Source organism: Eretmochelys imbricata, chromosome 6, assembly GCF_965152235.1.
Source record: "Eretmochelys imbricata isolate rEreImb1 chromosome 6, rEreImb1.hap1, whole genome shotgun sequence".
Taxonomy (NCBI): Eukaryota; Metazoa; Chordata; order Testudines; family Cheloniidae; genus Eretmochelys; species Eretmochelys imbricata.
The window spans coordinates 77,600,853-77,622,500 of record NC_135577.1 but is presented as its reverse complement, the minus strand read 5'-3'; the positions used below and the strand labels follow the sequence as shown (position 1 = coordinate 77,622,500).

The window sequence follows — 21,648 nt, the reverse complement described above, 5'->3', positions numbered from 1 at the left end:
TCCCACAAAACACTTAATCTCTATAAAACCCTGGAGCTTCCATTCTGAATCAGTTTCTAAACCCATATCCTGTTGGCTTTTTGGTGTGCTACCATTGTTCAAGCAGACTTTTTGAAAGATTAATTGCAATTAAAGGAATGTATCAAACCTGTCTCATTACATAAAGAATTCATAATGAAATTAAATTCCACATAAAGTAGCAATATACTGTTTTTAATTATGCAGTATACTGTACAATGCATAAGTAGTTATTTTTAGATGAGCAGAAACTTGCATATTAAATGTCAATAAAGTGATAAGGAGAAAAGTTACTTTTCTATTAAAGATTGAGGGCCAGATTTTGGTGTCTGTTACACCAATGTGAAACCAGAATAGCATCACCGAATTCAACAGTTACTCCAGTATTACACTGGTGTAAATGAGACCAGAATCAGTTCCAACGTTATTTTAAATACCAAAAAAAAAGGAATTATTGTGCATCAAAAGTTTTTTCCAAAAAATGGAGGAAATACATGACTTAGTACAGTTTATTCAGTCTGGCTTTAAAGCTCATGTGTATATGTGTGCACGTCTCATTCACATTATAATAATGTGTGATATTTTGAAGTTTGGCAAAGTCTTTCTGTAAATATTAAAAGGTAAGCAAATGAAACCAAAGTATGAGAAAATGACTTGACAGTATACGGCTTTATTTCACTTGAAAGTTGCTAATATAGTTTTCCCCAGGTAAATTTGGCAAAAGTTGTGTAAGAAGAGCCATAACTTGCACTTGGGCTCAGTTTTTGGAAGTATTTTCCATAAACTAAACATACCTTACTGGAGATATTTTACTACAGTAAAACTTGGCATTTTATTGTATTTGACTAACATTACATTTTTGTAACCTAGTATCAGTTTACACTTTCATTTTAGTTATTTCAGAAAATTGTTTAAATGAAAAAGCAATTTTGACAAATATGCTCTTACTCATTAGTGCATAGAATGTGATTATAGAAACACAGTTTTGCCAAATTCTGTTTCTTTGATATCTTGCATTCAGCAGTGGCCAATACTTGATGCTTCAAGCAAAGGTAAAAAACCCATAATAGACATTGCCAACTGTGCAATGGGGTGAAACTGAAATCTTCCTTGTCCCTTGTAGTGATCAGTTTACTGAAGCAGGAAATGCAAGCACCCATATCTTGAGATGCATAACTACAAACAGAGATGTTGATCATGAAATAATTCAACCCTCTCCTAAATCCAGTCTTGATGTTTGATTGGATGGTATTCTGAAGCAATGAATTCAATTGGTTGATTAAGAAATGTTTACTTTTATTTTTTCTAAATGTACTAGCCATTCATTTAATTTTGTAAGCTTTTTTTTGGGGGGTGGGGTCATGGGACAAGGTAGAAAGGAGAATATTTTTCACACTTGCCTTTCATAATTCTGAATACTTTACATTCCCTCTGACTGCTCATTCTTCAATGCTAAATATTGTTAATTTTTGAAGTTTTGCTTTGCATTAAGTACCACCCCATCACTAACAAGTGTTATCGCCCAACTCTTGCCTCTTTCGGTCTTACATTTTGTGCAAATGCACCTTTCTGTCACTACAAGTGAATGTGGTGAGTCTTTGCCTGTCCAGCTGGAAGAAAAGGGGTCAGGGCTTCTTTGGATCACAAGGGACAGGAAAGGGAGATTTACCTAAGTGGAGCCATGAGTTGAAGAGGAAATGGCAGCACCACTGACCCACCATGTACACTGAGAGGAAGGGAAATGGGATATTTATATCCCATGCATTCCAGAAGGCTTCTAGTCATAGGTGCTAGAACTAATGGTGGTATTTCCATTATATACAGGGGGGAAGGATATCTCGGTGGTTTGAGCATTGGCCTGCTAACCCCAGGATTGTGAGTTCAATCCTTGAGGGGGCCATTTAGGGATCTGGGGCAAAAATTGGGGATTGGCCCTGCTTTGAGCAGGGGGTTGGACTAGATGACATCCTGAGGTCCCTTCCAACCCTGATATTCTATGGTTTACAGTTTTGGGTAAGTGGCTCTCAGCACCCCCACTATAAAAATTGTTACATCACCTCTGCTTCTAGTTCAGTTTTTCATATACTTTCTCCATTCCAATTCTAAGACTATAAAAACAGAAGGGTTTTTTTAAACAGATTATTTTATTCACAGATTGAATGCTTAATGCTCTCAATGTTCCATTTTTTTCCACTCTCTTCAAAAAGTGGGAAATAAATCATGAGAGAGAACAGAACTTTGTAAGATGAATTAGGTGTGAACCTTAAACTTTGGGATACCAGGGACAGACAGTAGTGGATAAAATACAAATATATGTATGTAGCCAAAGCTTCAATGGTGCATGATGAGAGAGACAAAGAATAGGAGTAAAATCCTCTCTTTAAAGGAGAACCGAGGCACCAAGAGATAAAGTGACTTGCCCAAAAGGAAATTTATGGCAGAGCAGGGAACCTCCTAAATCTCAGGCCTTGTCTCCACTAGAAAGAGTTTGCTGATGAGATATGCTATTAGAGCTATACTGGCAAACTCCGTTTGTGGAGATGCAGCTTATAACGGCAAAAGAGTTCTTTTGTCATATTTTATACCAGTTTCCCAAAAGGAATAAGCTATACTGGCAAATGGACTTTTTGGCTGATATAATTACATCTACACTTGGACTCCTGTTGGCACAGCTATGTTTGTTGGGTAGTAATATGATTTTTTTTTCTACTCCTGACTGACATAGTTATGGTGGTAAAAATGTTTAGTGTAGATCAGGTGTTAGTCCAGTGTTCTAACCACAGCCCTAACCATCCCAAGCCCTTCTGACAATGTGTTTCAATGTGCCTAAATTTGTATCTGTTCTTCGTTGTAATAAAATAGTTCAGCTTCCAGTCCCATTCAGTAACCGGCCTTTCTTGTTAGATTACCAACAAGGATGCTGAATAGGGTTGCCTGTTGTCCGGTTTTCAATCGGAATGCCTGGTTGAAAAAGGACCCTGGCAGCTACGGTCAGCAATGCTAACAAGACTGTTAAAAGTCCGGTCGGCAGCGCAGTGGGGCTAAAGCAGACTACCTGGCTGCCGTAGCTCCGTGCGGCTCCTGGAAACAGCAGCATGTCCCCCCTCCAACTCCTATGTTTGGGGCAGGCAGGGGGCTCTGCACGCTGCCCCCGTCCCAAGAGCTGGTTCCGCAGCCCTCAGTGGCCGGCACCTCCGGAAGCTGCTTGAGGTAAGCGCCTCCTAGAACCTGCACCCTGACCCCTCCCGCCCTCCAAACCCCTCGGTCCCAGCCTGGAGTACCCTCCTGCATCCCAGATCCTTCATCCTCAGTCCCACAGCCAGAGCCCTCACACACCCCCTGCCTCACCCCGGAACCCACACCCCCAGCCCAGAAGCCCCTCCTTCCACACCTCAACCCCATGCCTCAGCCTGGAGCCCCTTCCCATACTCTAGACTCCTTGGCTCTGTCCCCTCAGCCTGGAGCCCCCATCTGCACCCCAAACCCCTTATCCCTGGCTCCACCCCAGAGTCCTCACCGCCTCTCACATCCTGACCCACTGCCTCAGTCCAGAGCCCCATCCTGCACCCTGAACATCTCATTTCTGGCCCCACCCCAGAGCCCGCACCTCAAGTGAAAATGAGCAAGTGAGTGAGGGTGGGGAGAGTGCGCAACAGAAGGAGGGGGGATGGAGTGAGCAGGGGCGGGGCCTTGTAGGAGGGGTCGGGGAAGGGTGTTCGGTTTTGTGCAAGTAGAAAGTTGGCAACCCTAATGCCAAGCATGGCAGTGTTTGTACTGTGGATGCATTTCTACAAGAAACTGACCTGTAACTACCAACTCATGATTATTTGAAGAATCTTCAGGTAGTAACTTTCAACCACTACTGACCTGTGTCTGATGTTCAGCTAGTGGCCTGGTTTATACCTGATTGAAATCCCATGTTATCAATCTTCTGGCCTATCCTTTCTCCCACATTTTCTCTTAAATTATATACCATTTTGTAATATATACAGAATCATGATCAAGGTATGAATACACTCCAACTTTTTCTGTTACCCTTACTGTTTTTAAAAGTCTGTCTACTTAATTGATACTATTCTTTATCTGAAAAGGAAAAATGCAGAAGACAAACTGAAGTCTATATTCAAAAACCAGTCAGAGAACACTTCAACCTCCCTGGTCACTCAGTTTCAGACCTAAAAGTCACAATTCTCCAACAAAAAAAACTTCAAAAACAGACTCCAACAAGAAACTGCAGAATTGGAATTAATTTGCAAACTGGACACTATTAAATTAGGCTTGAATAAAGACCAGAAGTGGATGGGTCATTACACAAAGTAAAAACTATTTCCCCATGCAAATTTTTCCCCTACTGTTACTCACACCTTCTTGTCAACTGTTTGAAATGGGCCATCCTTGATTATCACTACAAAAGTTTTTTTTCTCCTGCTGATAATAGCCCACCTTGATTGATTAGTCTTGTTACAGTTAGTATGGCAACCCCCATTTTTTTCATGTTCTCTGTGTATATATATCTTCCTGTTGTATTTTCCACTGCATGCATCCGATGAAGTGGGTTTTAGCCCACGAAAGCTTATGCCCAAATAAATTTGTTAGTCTCTAAGATACCACAAGTACTCGGTTTTTTTTCCCTCCTACAAACTAACATGGCTACCACTCTGAAACCTGAAGTCTATATTGTTGATGTAACATTTTAAAATGATTTCTATTATTTATCTTTGCAGCGTTACATATAAGGGTGGCTGAGAAATATATTCTGGGGATACAATATTTAACTTACATGTTTCTATGTAGTTAATTTCATAAATCTATTTAATTTTACATAACATGTTCTCTCAGTTATCTTATGGTTCACATATAATATAACCAACTAAGTGTAAACAGCATTTTCTCAGAGTTGTTGGGTTTTTTTTAACTTGGGGCTAATAAGGGATTCTAAATATTTCTGCTACTATATTATAAATTCTGTTTTGCTGAGAAGCAAAACCAATGTCTGGGTATTTGAAGCAGGAGCCATTCTAGATCAAAATCTTTTGATTCATATTATTAATTATTATGCAAAAGTGCCCAGATTAAGAGTCCAAAGAGAAATGGCTGCTGGACTTTTACAGAGACTATATTTAAACATGAAAATAAAAAATTAAATGTGTTTCCTGATACTGGCCATTGAAAATCCCATTTGTTCAACAAGATTAAAATTACAGTACGAAAAAATAACAAAAGACTAAGAAGAGTGCTTGGGAGACTTTATTTATTCATTTGTTTCTGAATTTAGAATAGCATATTTTTAGGTAAAAGCAAATAAGTGTGCTGATGCTGAACAAATGCATCAAAAACCTGAAAACTGCCAAAGTGGAATCTTCAGGTCCCTAACTACCACTAAAACTGTTCAGACAACATCTTTAGTGTATTTAACACCTGTTTGAAGCTCTGCGTATCTTTCTCCTCTAATCCTAACCTCATACTTTTAAAAAATCTAAGCTGTTTTTTCTAGGAAATATTCCTGTGCATAATGCTTTTGAGCACGGGGTTGCATAAGTGTAACTGAAGGCAGAATTTGGCCCTGTGTTTATAACATACCTTTGTGGTTCTGAGATTATCAGAGTTCGATCATATGTGAATGGATAAGTGACTAGCAAATGGAGGGGAATATACTTGCAACTGCTTGTTGTGTAATCAAGAGTTCTTCGAATGATTGTCTCTGTTGTATTCCACTGAGGGTCATGCACGTGCACCCAGAGCTTTTGAAAGTAGTACTCTTTGGTGGTCTGTGAATGCACCCTGTGCCACCTTGTGGTCTTGCCCAAGGCGATAAAGGGCACGGCGGGCCACCAGCGTCTCCAGTTCCTTCTCACCGCCACATAGTCTAAGTCAGAGCGTCTACTTCTAATGTCCTTGTGACGCACTTCCCAAAACTATCTTTAGTGCTGTTCAGAGTTTAGATTTCTTATTTGTTCTGTTTTTGTTTTTTGATTCTTCCCTTCGTACCTGAGTTAGGACTTGGGACACCGCTTCAGCAGTGTTTCCTGCCAAACTTTAAACCCCTCCCCACCTCCAGTATATGCCAGAGATGCTGAAGTTCAAAACCTGTACCTCCTGCCCTCACTCGTTTTCCATCAGCGATAAGCACCAGTGTTGCTTGTGCTGCTTGAGGGAAGCCCACATCGCACCCACTTCACATCCTTTCCTGCCCATACTCAGGAGAACTGGACTCTCCTTTGCAGGAAACAACTTATGGAGATTGCCAGGGGATTGGCATTGGATCCTCGTTGGGGAACCCTCCCTCCCATCCCCATACATCAGCCTGAACAGTCAAAGAGCGCCCCTGCTGTGGAACCTCCGTCAGGCTCTGCTGGTACCAGTGCTAAGGACCCCACACCAGAACTTAGCCGTTAACCAAGGAAGCATGCACATAAGCATGGCACCAAGTATCAGAGGGGTAGCCGTGTTAGTCTGTATCCACAAAAACAGCGAGGAGTCCAGTGGCACCTTAAAGACTAACAGATTTATTAGGGCATAAGCTTTCGTGGGTAAAAAAACCCACTTCTTCAGATGCGTGGAGACTTCTTCAGATGCATGTTTTTTTACCCACGAAAGCTTATTCCACCTCAATCAACCAATACGTTTACCTACCTTCTTCCCCAATCCTCATGCCTCACTCATTAGATGTTCGAAGGGCATTGACTTTTTATCTTGAGCGGACAAAGCCCTTTTGGAAATTTCCTTGTCTTTTCATTGCTATAGCGGAGAGAATGAAAAGGCAAGCCATTTCCACCCAGAGAATCTCCAGGTGAGTTTCAGGGTGCATTATGCGCTGCTTATCAATTAGCAGAACCATACCCTTGTGAAGGGCCCATTCCACTAGAGCTCAAGCATCAACTAGAGCTGCACTCCACAGGTGTCCTTCACAGACATATTCAAGGTGGCCATGTGGAGTTCCGTACACACCATGCTCTAGTGCATGATTCTGTGAAAAATAATTCGTTCAGAGCAGCAATCCTCCATTCCATAATCTCCTTGCGCTATCCTCCCACATAGGTACTGCTTGTTAATCAACCTCAGTAGAATACAATAGGGAAGAAAATGAGGTTACTAACCTGTAACTGAAGGTTCTTCGAGATGTGTGGTCCCAATCTTTATTCCAAACCCACCCTCCTTCCCCTCTGCTACGGATTCAACAGCTCTGCAGTAGAGAAGGAACTGTAGACGCTGGTGGCCACACCCTTTATGGCCTTGTGCGAGACCACGAGGCAGCACAGGGCACAGGCATGGACCCCCAAACAGTACTACTTTCAAAAGCTCCAGCTCTGGGGGCATAGCATATGTGCATAATCTTCAATGGCATACAGATAGGGACCACACATCTTGAAGAATCTTCAGTTACAGGTAAGTAACCTTGTTTTGTCAGTGTAGCCAACATTTTCCTTTTAAAAAGTATGTTTCACTTTTTTTGACAACTGGTTAATGATATGTTCATACTGAGCTAACAATTTTCTTTTTCTTCCATAGCCTCCAAGACTCTTATAAATAGTATGCTGCGGGACCCTTCTCAGATTCCAGATGGAGTTCTAGCAAATCAGGTCTATCAGGTATTAATCACAGCCATCTTTTTTCAGTGGCAGTGCTGTTCTCTGTCGAGCAGAGTAAAGGATTTTAAACCCCATTTAATTACTGTCATCATAAACTATCACTAAGGTCAGGGTGCACCATAAATGGCAATGCAATATTTGTGAGAAGATCATTTCACTTTTTAATAGCTTGCTTTTATAGTGAATAAAAAGCATGCAATTTTTGTTTTCTGTGATTATATCCGAACAGCCTTTGATAACCTTTTTGAGGCAAAGTAATTACTGTTTTTAGCATACTGTTTAACTGTAATAGATTTGTAGTTGACCATCACTATACTACTACTCTTATTTGTCTGCAGTGTACTGTGAATGACTGTTGTTATGGACCACTGGTGGACTGCATCAAACAGTATCCTTTCCCATAAAATTTTAGGTGCACAATTGACGAGCTTAGACTCTGTGGAGGAGATATGTCTAGCTTTAACCTGACATAAAGTTCCACTTCACAAAACACATTTCATACTCCTCTATTTTACATTCAATCAAGTAGAGGGTCACTGCAGTCCTTTCTCTTATGCCGTTTAACTAAAATCAAATAGGCCAAGGGAAGTTATCAGTTCAGAGGCTGTACATACATATGCTTATTTGAAACCCTCTTGTTTTTGGTGAGATGAAATCATATTGTGATTCGTATAAAGCCATTAAAGTGCCACTGTCCAGTATTGCAATATTCTTAACTAATTTGATGTTTCCTTTGGATTTTTTTAAGTGCTTTTCAAGTTCTGATTTAAATTTTAAATGCTGTATCTGACATTCCCGTGCAGCTCTTTTCTCCTCTTCTTCAAGGAAAGTAGGGCATAAGGTATAGGAAATAAAACTATTTTTGAAAGTGGGAGAGAGTGTCGGAGGTATCTCCACAATGAGCAGAGTACTGTGGAGGAAGAGTCAGCTCTCAGTGGTTGCAGCAGACTGGGGATTCTATACAGGCCTGAATAGATGAGGATGAAGGATTGTATTGGGAAGGTGCCACTCTTGTGCAGATTCACTGGCCCAAAAGCACTTTATTGGGCATAAAGGGTTGCTGATCTATTTCAGCCCATGGTTGGAAGAGAAACCTTCAGTTTGTGGCCTTATATCCAGTCTGCAGAATGGTGAGTGGATTTCCTCCCCTTAGTCCTAGAGAGTTCTCTGTACAAATTTCAATAAGGTTTTGGAGGAGGTGAGAATTTCACCCTGTATTAGGAGGGAAGGGGAGCCACGATGGTTCCCAGCAGTTAAACATGGAGAAAAAATGTATTCACTGTTCATACGTATTAAAGGAGATATTTCTTCTTACACCCCCAATACACTTTGCAGTCATAGTGTTTGCATTTCCTGAAAAAAAATTGCCTCATTTGCTGCCACTTTTTTCCTCAGATTTACTTTGTATGGTATATAGTAAGGGCCCAATCCTGCTCCCATTAACTTTAATGAAAGCATGTTTGGGTCAAATTCTATTTGTATGGTATATTCTTTGAGGTTCACTGTAACATTAAGTACAATTATACATAGGTGTATTCATTAAACATCATCCTATCTTTTAAAGGATCATTAATCATAAGGTCTGTTAAATTAGGTACATGAGGTTGTATTCTTTTTATGAAGAATCTGAATAGATGCTTCTGAGCTGTAAAAACTAACTTTATTTTATAAAAATGGTGCATTATACTGCATATCTCTGCTTTATATTAAATTGTTAAGAAATAGTGCATTTTTTTGTAATCTGTAGTGTGTTTTTCCCCCCGCATTTCAAATCAGCTTGCACAAAAAATGATGGCATTATTAGGAAACATAAAAAGTTTGTCAACTGAAGATTGTTACAGTAAAGTTTGGTGATATTTAGCTGTGTGAATGCATTATCTGAGAGTGTATGTTGCTGAATTAGATGCTAATTTTAAGGCACATGAAATAGTTAAAAATCAATTTAAAGTTAAGGTTTTAAAAGCATAATGTCTTCTGAAGGATTGTATATTGATTTTAAATATAACTATCTAATTATATATGCATGGACTAAAGTATGAAGTCTACCTCTTTGTAAATGCCAGGAGGCTATTTTTCAGTAATAGTTCAGATGCTTACGGGAAACTAGGCTGTTGGATTGCATGAGCAGAAAATGGCTTGTGAGGTTATTTAAAAGTTTTGCCCCATGGTCACTGCTATTCATCAATAATAGGTATTATTATAGACTAAGGCTAAGTGTTTCTGCTTATGGTGTATTATCAATTCTGTTTGCAGTATTTGTCTTTATATTTTTGCCATCATTCATTTTCCTTTTTTGGTTCTGTCACTGCCAGTATAGTTTAATGTAGTACATGCTTTCAATTGATAGAGACAATGATGTATATATGTAAAGTGATTCCTTATGATTGGCTTTTTTGCAGTTCAGCAGTTAGTGCTGGTAAAAGTTAGAGTAATTAATTATAATGGTGGTAAATTCTGCAGTTTATCACTTTGTATAAGATATCCTAAACAAATTATGAATTGTAGTTGTTTTTAAATTTCATTTACAGATTCTCCTTTACAAAATTTCCAATCAACTAGAACTTTGAAGTCATAGAATCATAGAAATATCAGGGTTGGAAGGGACCCCTGAAGGTCATCTAGTCCAACCCCCTGCTCGAAGCAGGACCAATTCCCAGTTAAATCATCCCAGCCAGGGCTTTGTCAAGCCTGACCTTAAAAACTTCCAAGGAAGGAGATTCCACCACCTCCCTAGGCAACGCATTCCAGTGTTTCACCACCCTCTTAGTGAAAAAGTTTTTCCTAATATCCAATCTAAACCTCCCCCACTGCAACTTGAGACCATTACTCCTCGTTCTGTCATCTGCTACCATTGAGAACAGTCTAGAGCCATCCTCTTTGGAACCCCCCTTCAGGTAGTTGAAAGCAGCTATCAAATCCCCCCTCATTCTTCTCTTCTGCAGGCTAAACAATCCCAGCTCCCTCAGCCTCTCCTCATAAGTCATGTGTTCTAGACCCCTAATCATTTTTGTTGCCCTTCGCTGGACTCTCTCCAATTTATCCACATCCTTCTTGTAGTGTGGGGCCCAAAACTGGACACAGTACTCCAGATGAGGCCTCACCAATGTCGAATAGAGGGGGACGATCACGTCCCTCGATCTGCTCGCTATGCCCCTACTTATACATCCCAAAATGCCATTGGCCTTCTTGGCAACAAGGGCACACTGCTGACTCATATCCAGCTTCTCGTCCACTGTCACCCCTAGGTCCTTTTCCGCAGAACTGCTGCCTAGCCATTCGGTCCCTGGTCTGTAGCGGTGCATTGGATTCTTCCGTCCTAAGTGCAGGACCCTGCACTTATCCTTATTGAACCTCATCAGATTTCTTTTGGCCCAATCCTCCAATTTGTCTAGGTCCTTCTGTATCCTATCCCTCCCCTCCAGCGTATCTACCACTCCTCCCAGTTTAGTATCGTCCGCAAATTTGCTGAGAGTGCAATCCACACCATCCTCCAGATCATTTATGAAGATATTGAACAAAACCGGCCCCAGGACTGACCCCTGGGGCACTCCACTTGACACCGGCTGCCAACTAGACATGGAGCCATTGATCACTACCCGTTGAGCCCGACAATCTAGCCAGCTTTCTGCCCACCCTATAGTGCATTCATCCAGCCCATACTTCCTTAACTTGCTGACAAGAATACTGTGGGAGACCGTGTCAAAAGCTTTGCTAAAGTCAAGAAACAATACATCCACTGCTTTCCCTTCATCCACAGAACCAGTAATCTCATGATAAAAGGCGATTAGATTAGTGAGGCATGACCTTCCCTTGGTGAATCCATGCTGGCTGTTCCTGATCACTTTCCTCTCATGCAAGTACTTCAAGATTGATTCTTTGAGGACCTGCTCCATGATTTTTCCAGGGACTGAGGTGAGGCTGACTGGCCTGTAGTTCCCAGGATCCTCCTTCTTCCCTTTTTTAAAGATTGGCACTACATTAGCCTTTTTCCAGTCATCCGGGACTTCCCCGGTTCGCCACGAGTTTTCAAAGATAATGGCCAATGGCTCTGCAATCACAGCCGCCAATTCCTTCAGCACTCTCGGATGCAACTCGTCCGGCCCCATGGACTTGTGCACGTCCAGCTTTTCTAAATAGTCCCTAACCACCTCTAGATTTTAAAAGTGCTAGATTTTACGCCGAGCAAAGAGACTGGAGACATCTAAAGTTGTGACCTTGTACTTTTTAGTGATAGTACCAAGTACAGATCAATGGGCTGTCTATGGAATCAGAAGGATTGGAGACACTACACTGAAATATTTTATTTCACCTTGTGAGAAATACTGTTTTTTCATATAACTGAAAATCAATTAAAAGGCTGTTTTGGTATAGTGAGATACACCAGATGGTTTCAGAGTATATCTTTAAGTGTAAAAAGTTTCAGTATTTAAAGAACAAAACCTTAAATTGTTCAATTATTATCCAATTTATTGTGGTTTATGTACTTAGGCAAAACTCCCATTGACTTCAGTGAGAGTCTTGAGTACAAAGCCAAAGATCAGGCCCAAAATTTCCAGCTATAAAGGCACTCATTTTAGTCTCACACTTTGCTCTTTTGGAGAAGAAAATGGAAGCAAGATAAAGTACTACTCTTGGTTATATTGAAGAAAGTTGTTTATGATGATACCTGCCTTTTGTCATTTGTGTGAGGTATTTTTTTTTATTTTATTTCTACTTAAAGACTAGTATAAATTTTCAAAACTGACTGGTGATTTTGGGTGCCTCTGTTTTTGTGTACCCAACTTGACGCACCATAAAGGGCCTTGGTTTTTAAAAAGCACTAAGTACAAATCACTGGTCACTCCTGATGATGTGGGGCATTATATTCTAGCTGTAACAGTGTTCTGAATTTAGTTTCATTCCAAACATATAGCACTTTTTCCTTAACTTAAATCCATCAGTGCTATTGGGCATGAGCATGAAGTCCTGCTGCGAGAAATGCTGCTGGAGAAAAATCTCTCTTTCTTAGGTAAGAATCTATAGTATCTAACCTATGATACGTTAGCTTCAAAGATCTCAGTGACTGTTTACTTAAGGGGAAAAAAAAGAGACCTCAACACATGCTGTATTATGTAAAGGAAGAGTAAAAAATGGTTGATGCTGTACATGTTATCTTTTATTGATTTAGAACTGAGCAGGAACTCAGTTACCTAATACCCTATATATACAGCACAGGCTTGCAATTAATATTTTATAGAATAAGTAGCTGAAAAAAATGCTTTAATATCTGCTGCAGTATTACTTTTGGTGTCATGAGATATTAGCCATAATCTAGGCCATATGAGACTTAGAAGGAAGGATAAGAAATATTAGTTGCAAAATGCTATATGTATTAAAGAACTGCCAGAAGAGTTCACTTGTTTATCTGTAAGTGTGGTTTCTGATATTTTTGAACTAATGCGCTGAGTCTTTCCACCTTTCCATCTTTCAAGTCATTTTAAGAATTTATTTTGGAAAATGTTCACTTAGATATTAGAAGATGATTTAATTTTCTATCTGTTAAAAAGTATTAAACATGGTACAGTAATATTAATTATAGTGGTTAGCATTTAAAGAATTATCTTATCGTGATAATAAATTATGATAGTTTCTTATATCTGGAATTCCTTCTGTGGTGACATTATATCAAAATAAGACAGCTGCAACCTAGTTCTATAGTAAAATGTTGTATTCTTCAAAGAGATTTCTTATGTAGAAAGATAATACAACACATGTATTAGTTTCACCTAAAACTAATACCTCTTTTGAACAAATAATGTCCTAACTTTTACAAAAAGGAACAGAAAATAGCTTAATTGATAAATAGTAAGTATTATGGATTTAACCAAAAGCAAATCATGCCAGATTTAGTTTCTTTCTGTGGTAGGATAACAATTAGTAGTAGATAAAGGAATAGTAATAGTAGATACAGGAATTTCTTAGGACATAGTGTATCAATTTTAGTAAGCCATGTAGTATGGTTTCATATAACATAAACTTAGGGAAATTTAAAGAAATGTGGGTTATGTGACTTTAGTGCAGTGGTTCCCAAACTTTAACAACCTGTGAACCCCTTTCACTAAAATGTTATGTCTCGCGAACCCCCTCCTAAATACCCCCTCTGCGTATTTCCAGGGATTTTCTCCTTTACCAGATTATAAATTACTAAAGCAGTGATCTTGGAAATATAAAATTTGTTTTTATGACATGCTTATTACACACTATTTATTATTAATTATTATTTATCATTACAGTATTTTTATTACATTATGAAAACAGCAACATTCTTCCAAGATCTCACTTTCGTAGCTTGTATCACTTTGAATAAGCCTGTTATAAGACAAGGCTCCTATGTTTCATCAAGGAGTATCAGATGTGAAACAGCATGAAGGTATTTAAGAAGCCAACTCAGAGATCCTCCTACACAAGCATTCAGGTCTTGAACAGCCCAGGCAAACAATGCACTTACAACAAAGCTTAAACTTGTTCTTCATAATAATTTTAAAAACAATATTAGCTGCCTATTTAATTTTAAAAACAGCAAAAAATATCCAACTCCCTTTCCATTTCTTATAAGGAGTCTTAAGTTTAAATCTCCTCACGTGATAGAAATGCTTGCTTTGATCTGCTTAGTTCTCGGAAGTCCAGGGGCTCCGGGCTGCTGGCCCCATGCTGCCCGGAGTCCCTAGGGACAGCTCTTTCCACCATTAGGGAATTTTTCCCTGAGAACCCCCAGTAGCATTTTGCGAACCCCAGTTTGGGAACTACTGCTCTAGTGGAACATGAAACTTACGTTTTTAAAATCAAACTTAGGAACTTAGTGGTTCGGGTCTGGAAAGGCTCAGTACTAATTTTGGCTCTGGCTTGTAATTACTGTAGTAGTAGTAGTAATAATACTAATTATTAATAATAAAAACAAATAGAAACATCTTACAAGTGATATTAAAGACAGGGTATGGAAAAAAGGTTGTTCATAACTGACAAAGTCAAGAAGTACTGGGGAGTAAATATACTATTTTAGATTATATTGGTACTGTATTTCCAGGATGTTAGATGTTTCCAGTTTTATGTAAAAGACAAGATGGTGCTACTTTTCATACTTGTGTATAAAGCCGCTTTTTTTTAAGACTCTTTACTAAATGATCATTTCAGTGACTCTTCCATTTTTTTACATTTCTCTTGTATGACTTAAAAAATGTATACTGCTTTTTTTAACTTGTTTGGTGGTACCAATAGGCAAGTGAGTCCTATATTTTTAAGTACCAGTATTTGTATTAACAATGTGAAGGATGAAATGAAGAGTATATGGGTTGTGTATATTCATGGATGAGTCGAATAGGTGAAGAAATCACGAGCAGTTGAGAAATAATTAAAATACAGCACAATATCGGCATATTAAACAATGAACTGAAATCAGTAGAATAAGATTAAATCATTATATGCAAATATAGAGCCAAAGGATTACTGGCCAGACAGTAATTATTAAAGAGAAGGACTTGATCATTTTAAATTGATAAACTGGATAATGCTATGCTATCACAAAAAAGGCACATACTTTCTTGGGGTTTTCTTGGTTATATTAATAGGAGTAGTATAAGCAAACCAAGTGAGGCAATTAATATAGTCATTTCAACCACTGTGGAGTTAGAATAATGCCAAAGTTAAGATATAAGACAGCATTTATTATAAGCCAGCCCTCAGTCCTACAAAATATGTTACATTAGATGCCCAAAGTCACATAGTAAACCCGTGTCAGAAATGGGATTAGAATCATATCTTGACTCCCAGTCCACTAAATTAGTTACAAAATAGCTCTTTTTCCAGTCTGTAAAATGGGTATAGCTAGTAAAGGGCTATATGAGTGCAAAGTGTCAGGTGGCAGTAGCAGAGGTGGAAATACAAATTTAAGATTTCCTAATCACCAGTCCTGTGCTCCATTAGTTAGACCATATTGCCTATAGGGAACATAAGGAACAAACATTATCACAAACAAATATCTACATAATGGCAAAATTAGTCAAAAAGTTTCATGACTGCTGAAACATGCAATTTTTGTCAAATTTTTTGCAACCAACATTTTACCTACTTGGTTTCTTTTTTACCTCTTTGGGGGGTCACAGTCAGGGCTTCATGGAGGTTATAATTTCTACCAACGAGCTTGTGGCTCATGAACATAAATTATAAAATACTGTTCTAATCTGTTCAGCCATTGTTGAGTTATGAGCTTACAAAACTAGTTTTCTGCTTAAAAAAAAACAAGAAACAAAAAATATCATTAAGGGGATTAATGTTGAGACAATATACCCTGACCCTATATCCAGCCAATCCTCTTCCAGCAGGCCAGAGACTACACACCTCATCTTACCTTTCAAATATGAATCAGAGACAACATTCCCCCACATCTTCCAGAAACCTAATATGCTGTATTATTTATGGGTAAGGATATGATTTTATCATGGAGGTCATGGATTCTGTGACTTTAATGGACCTCTGACTTTTTTGGCTTCAGCCCCTGCCAGAGCGGCGGGGCTGGAGAAGCTGTCTGCCCCCACTGCAGAAGAAGGAGCTGGAGAGGTGCACAGTGGTCAGCCCTCGGCGGGGCTCTGACTGTTAGCCCTCCCTCCCCCACCGGTTGTATTTTTAGTAAAAGTCAGGGACAGGTCATGGGGCTTCCATTAATTTTTGTTTATTGACTGCGACCTGTCCCTGACTTTTACTAAAAATACCCATGACAAAATCTTAACCTTATTTATGGGTTTGAAATGACACTGATTCTCTCCTGTTTGTCGTTTTGACCTCCACATAAAGTCCAGAGATTTACCTTCATCTAGTCCACTCTACACATTGGTCACTGATCCATACATCTGAGTGTGGCTTTACTTAGGCATGCAGCTGCCAGCTTTTTCCTGCCCCACTATTTTCCCTCCAGTCAGTCATCAAGTCATATGTACCCACAAGTCACAAGATGCATACAGTGCGTTTCCTGCTCTTCTGCTTAATCCATCTGGGTCCTGCTTGTTGCACAGGCAGGATGCTGGTGTCCTCTATAAATCACGTATCTTGTGCAGGTTGCAGATACCAAGAACACATGTTTCAAGTCTCAAATCCCCTGGCACCTTTCCAATACAGAGAAGAGATTTGATCATTGCATCTCCCTACTGCCCTTTTCCCCAATATACTGTGTGTATCCACTGGAATGGTGGGCACAGATGATATCAGCGAACAATTAAACACCAAACAGTGGGAATTAATTCATTACTCAGTGGGATAGACTTGAGTTTTGTGGCATCTCATGAAGGTCTCCCACCTGAAGATGGTGGGCAGGAATATGGTGCATCGTTAAAGTTGGTGCAGAGAACTTAATGATAAATTTGCCAAGTTTCTGAATTTTTTTAAAAATACACAGTTCTTTTTCGAGTGTTGGTCCCTGTATGTACTCCACATGTGGGTGTGTATGTTCAACATGCACATGAGTCCAGAGATTTTAACAAGCAGTGTTTGTTGGCCCATACGTGTGCAGTAGATCTCCTTGTCCTCCCAAGTGAGGGTAAAAGAAGCAGTGCAGATCAATGGCCTATCAGTTCTTTCTTACCGCTACATAGTCTGAGTCAGAATCCAGTGTCTTCTCTTGCTTCAGCCTTTCAGAAAACCTGTAAGATTGTAAATAGTTATTCTTTAGCTTAGTTCAGTTAGTCTTAAATGTAGTTAGTGCGGTTTGTTTCCCTGGATCGGGGACTCCCTCCCCAGGGTCAGAAACTATGCCCAGACTTCTGGGTTTCAAAAACTATATTGCCTGCCCTAGATCCTACTCCATCAGTGATGAACACCAATGCTGCCACTGCTGTCTGGGTGAGACACACATTTCAGCAAAGTGCAGCATTTGTCGCTCTGTTCCACAGAGTACTCACAAAGCTTGTGAGCTTTGCCTTAGAAAATACTTAATGGAGAAGGCTATGAAGCCCCTCTCTGATCCAGGCCAAGAAGACCGCCGTACATTGGCCTAACCAAATGAACAGTGCCCTTCTAAGCACGTGCTTAAGAAGCAGAGCCCTCCATGTCTAAGCCCAAAGACTCTTCTGCAGGGCTTCCCATGAGAGTAAGGGACACTCTTGTGGCACAAGGACAGATCCCTGTCGAGGACTGTCCATAAGAGATTCCCACTCCTTCCCTGAGTCCATTAAGGTCGGGTGAGCCCGTATACACATACCCTAAATTTTTTTAAATATACAGTTAAAGGGTTTTTTGTTGTTTTTAACAATAAATTCTTTAACTTAACCTCTTTTTGGGGGGAGGGGATTGTAATTACACACTGTATAGCACCTACTACACACAGGTTAGTATTTTGGACATCTTGAACAAATTTTAGAAATTTAAGAGAATAATAAATCATTAAGCATTTGAAAATATGACACAGAGGAGAGTTTAGAGTAATGGACCTTTTTCAGTTTAGAGTAAAGATGTCTGAGGGCAGGAATAACTAATTACATATGTAAAAGGAGATGTCATGAAAATGTCAGTGGCCAGTTATTCCTTCTAATGAATACGGGCAGAACTAGTAGTAATAGGCTTAAGCTGCAGTTGGGAAGATGAAATTAAATACGAGAAAAAATTCATAATTATAGGTTTCAGAGTAGCAGCCGTGTTAGTCTGTATTCGCAAAAAGAAAAGGAGTACTTGTGGCACCTTAGAGATTAACAAATTTATGCTTAAGCTTATGCTCAGATAAATTTGTTAGTCTCTGAGGTGCCATAAGTACTTCTTTTCTTTTTTCATAATTATAGGAACTGTTAAGTACAGAACAATCTGCCTGGGAAGCTTGTGGAATCACCTTCACTGAAAAATTCAAGGCTAGACTTGACACTCATCTAACAAGTATGTTTAATGAAATCAGTCCTGGCATGATACAAGGGAATGGACTAGATGACTCACTAAAGAATCCTTCGACCCAAATGATTCATTTTTGTGGCCTTGTATAAACTTCTGTAGCACGCAAATCAGACTTAATTTTTAATGAATCATGACCTATGATAGACTTCAGGTTACCTTTTAAAAAATAAAAATAAGCTGTATGTAATTTGTGCTGTCAAATACAAAATTTTAGCAATTCTAGAAGGGATTATCTCATCAGTATATAAAGATATAAATAAAGGAAATTATGGTATATATTTAAAATATTTATATAAGCTCACTTAAGGTTTAAGGTGTGTTAAGTGGTTGTCTTTTTTCTTTCAATTTATTACATGTGTCTGTCTCAAGTTCTAGACTTTGATGTTATGAAAACACATTTGATCAGTTGCTAAGACAAATAAGTTTGTTTATATTTATGGGGGATAATGCTGCCCGCTTAAGAACGGGCGTTCACATGTCACTTTTGTAGCAGGCATTGCAATGTATTTACGTGCCAGATATGCTAAACATTCGTATGCCCCTTCATGCTTCAGCCACCATTCCAGAGGACGTGCTTTCATGCTGATGACACTCATTTTAAAAAAATAATGCGTTAATTAAATTTGTGACTGAACTCCTTGGAAGAGAATTGAATGTCTCCTGCTCTGTTTTACCCGCATTCTGCCATATATTTCATGTTCTAGCAGTCTCATTTGATGACCCAGCACATTTGTTCATTTTAAGAACACTATCACTGCAGATTTCACAAAATACAAAGAAGGTACCAATGTGAGATTTCTAAAGATAACTGCAGGACTTGACCCAAGGTTTAAGAATCTGAAGTGCCTTCCAAAATCTGAGAGGGACAAGGTGTGGAGCATGTTTTCAGAAGTCTTAAAAGAGCAACACTCTGATGCGGAAACTACAGAACCCAAACCACCAAAAAAGAAAATCAACCTTCTGCTGGTGGCATCTGACTGGGATGATAAAAATGAACATGCATCAGTCCATACTGCTTTGGATCATTATTGAGCAGATCCCATCATCAGCATGGACACACGTCCTCTGGAATGGTGGTTGAAGCATGAAGGAACATATGAATCTTTAGTGCATCTGGCACATAAATATCTTGTGACGCTGGCTACAACAGTGCCATGGGAACACCTGTTCTCACTTTCAGGTGACATTGTAAACAAGAAGCAGACAGCATTATCGCCTCTAAATGTAAACAAATTTGTTTCTCAGAGCGATTGGCTGAACAAGAAGTAGGACTGATTGGACTAGTAGGCTTTAAAGTTTTACATTGTTTTATTTTTGAATGCAGTTATTTTTGTACATAATTCTACATTTGTAAATTCAACTTTCATGATAAAGATTTGTACTACAGTACTTGTATTAGATTGTGAAAAATACTATTTCTTTTATTTTTATCATGCAGATATTATAATAAAAAATAAATGTAAAGTGAGCACTGTACACTTTGTATTCTGTGTTGTGTTTGAAAATGAAGAAAACATCCAAAAATATTTAAATAAATGGTATTTTTATTGTTCAACATATTGATGCCTAGTATGGGGATTTTTTTATTTTTTGTGCAGATATGAAGTTTTAAAATACATCTTAAGATACAGTCTAATATTATTTTCTCTTTGGTTAATGTCAAATCTGTTCAATAATACTGCGGTTTTAAGATGAATGAAGTTTTAACCAAAGCATCCGAGCCTCTTTTTAAACTATTTTCAAACATTAGAATCAGCCGTTAGGAGTAGGCAACGGTTATCCTATTCTTCACTCCTATCAGGATGAAGAAATTGTTCAGAATATTGATTTATCGTGTTGTTATGGTGTGACTCAAAATGGGTTTCAGAGATTAACATAAAGTAAAGCTTTGTTAATCTGCCCATCTCTCATCCATATATTTTATATCTGGGTTAAAAAAAAAACACTAGCTTTTGCTCTCTAACACCTACCAAGGCTTAATAGCTGATACGTCACTATAGTGAGGTGCTGTATTACTAACACTTATTTTTACAATATACTAGAGCAGGGGTAGGCAACCTATGGCATGCATGCCAAAGGCAGCATGCGAGCTGATTTTCAGTGGCACTCACGCTGCCCGGGTCCTGGCCACCGGTCCGGGGGGGCTCTGCATTTTAATTTAATTTTAAATGAAGCTTCTTAAACATTTTAAAAACCTTATTTACTTTACATACAATAATAGTTTAGTTATATGTTAAAGACTTATAGAAAGAGACCTTCTAAAAACGCTAAAAAGTATTACTGGCACGTGAAACCTTAAATTAGAGTGAATAAATGAAGACTCGACTCACCACTTCTGAAAGATTGCCGACCCCTGTACTAGAGTACACTTATTAGTACACGTCAAAATGAATGAAGTCCATCTAGTTGTGCATTTTCCCCCTTCTTTTGGTTGTTCACTTACACACTAATTCATAACTACCCCAATGGATATCCTAGTCTTAGTGCAAATTAGTGAGGTTTTACTATAACTTCTAGTGCAGCAGCTGAAAAATTAACTTCAGACTCTTGTTTTTCACAACCTTTAACAAATGTACCCTTAAAAATCTAAACGTTGTTCTTGTCATTAAAATGTTCTTTCATCTCAAAGTGCTGACCTTTCAGGATATGCACAAAGTGTTCTAAAACAGAGTTCTGAACATTTGCCATGAAACCACTGTCCTAGGCTGATAAATGGATTGGAAATAAGCTACCCAATTGTGGGAATGGGCCATTAATTTTAATCAAAGGTGATGCAGAAAGGCGAATGGGATGCATGACAATGTCAACAGCCCAGTAGATGTTAAGAGTCCACACAGCCTTCCTTGTTACTTGGTTGTGCAATTAGTTGAGGTTGGGTGAAGACAGAAAGCCATGTCTGGAATTGAATGACCAGGTCACTCCAAAATCTAATGGAGAAATGGTGTTTCAGGAATACCAATCTAATGCCATTAGAAGTCAAGGACAACACCTAGACAGTAGTGAAGTTTTTTTTTTTTTCTTTTTAAGGCATGGGTTGATTTTTTCCTCCACAATTTTGTCTTGCTTGCTCCCTGTCATGGTTCTGAAAATCTTCAGATATTGCTTAAAAGAAGTTTTGGTATTTACAAAGGATACA

General features: G+C 38.9%; 1 protein-coding gene across 3 annotated transcripts in view; it reads left to right on the top strand.

Annotated features, from left to right (window-relative positions):
• CDIN1 (CDAN1 interacting nuclease 1) overlaps positions 1-21,648 on the top strand; it is a 182,198-nt gene that overhangs the window by 69,492 nt on the left and 91,058 nt on the right. For all 3 annotated transcript variants that reach the window (XM_077818946.1, XM_077818945.1, XM_077818944.1), the window contains 3 exons: positions 7,528-7,607; positions 7,946-7,995; positions 12,548-12,615. In XM_077818946.1, coding sequence (XP_077675072.1) covers positions 7,528-7,607; positions 7,946-7,995; positions 12,548-12,615 — 198 coding nt within the window. The remainder of the gene's footprint in view (positions 1-7,527; positions 7,608-7,945; positions 7,996-12,547; positions 12,616-21,648) is intronic.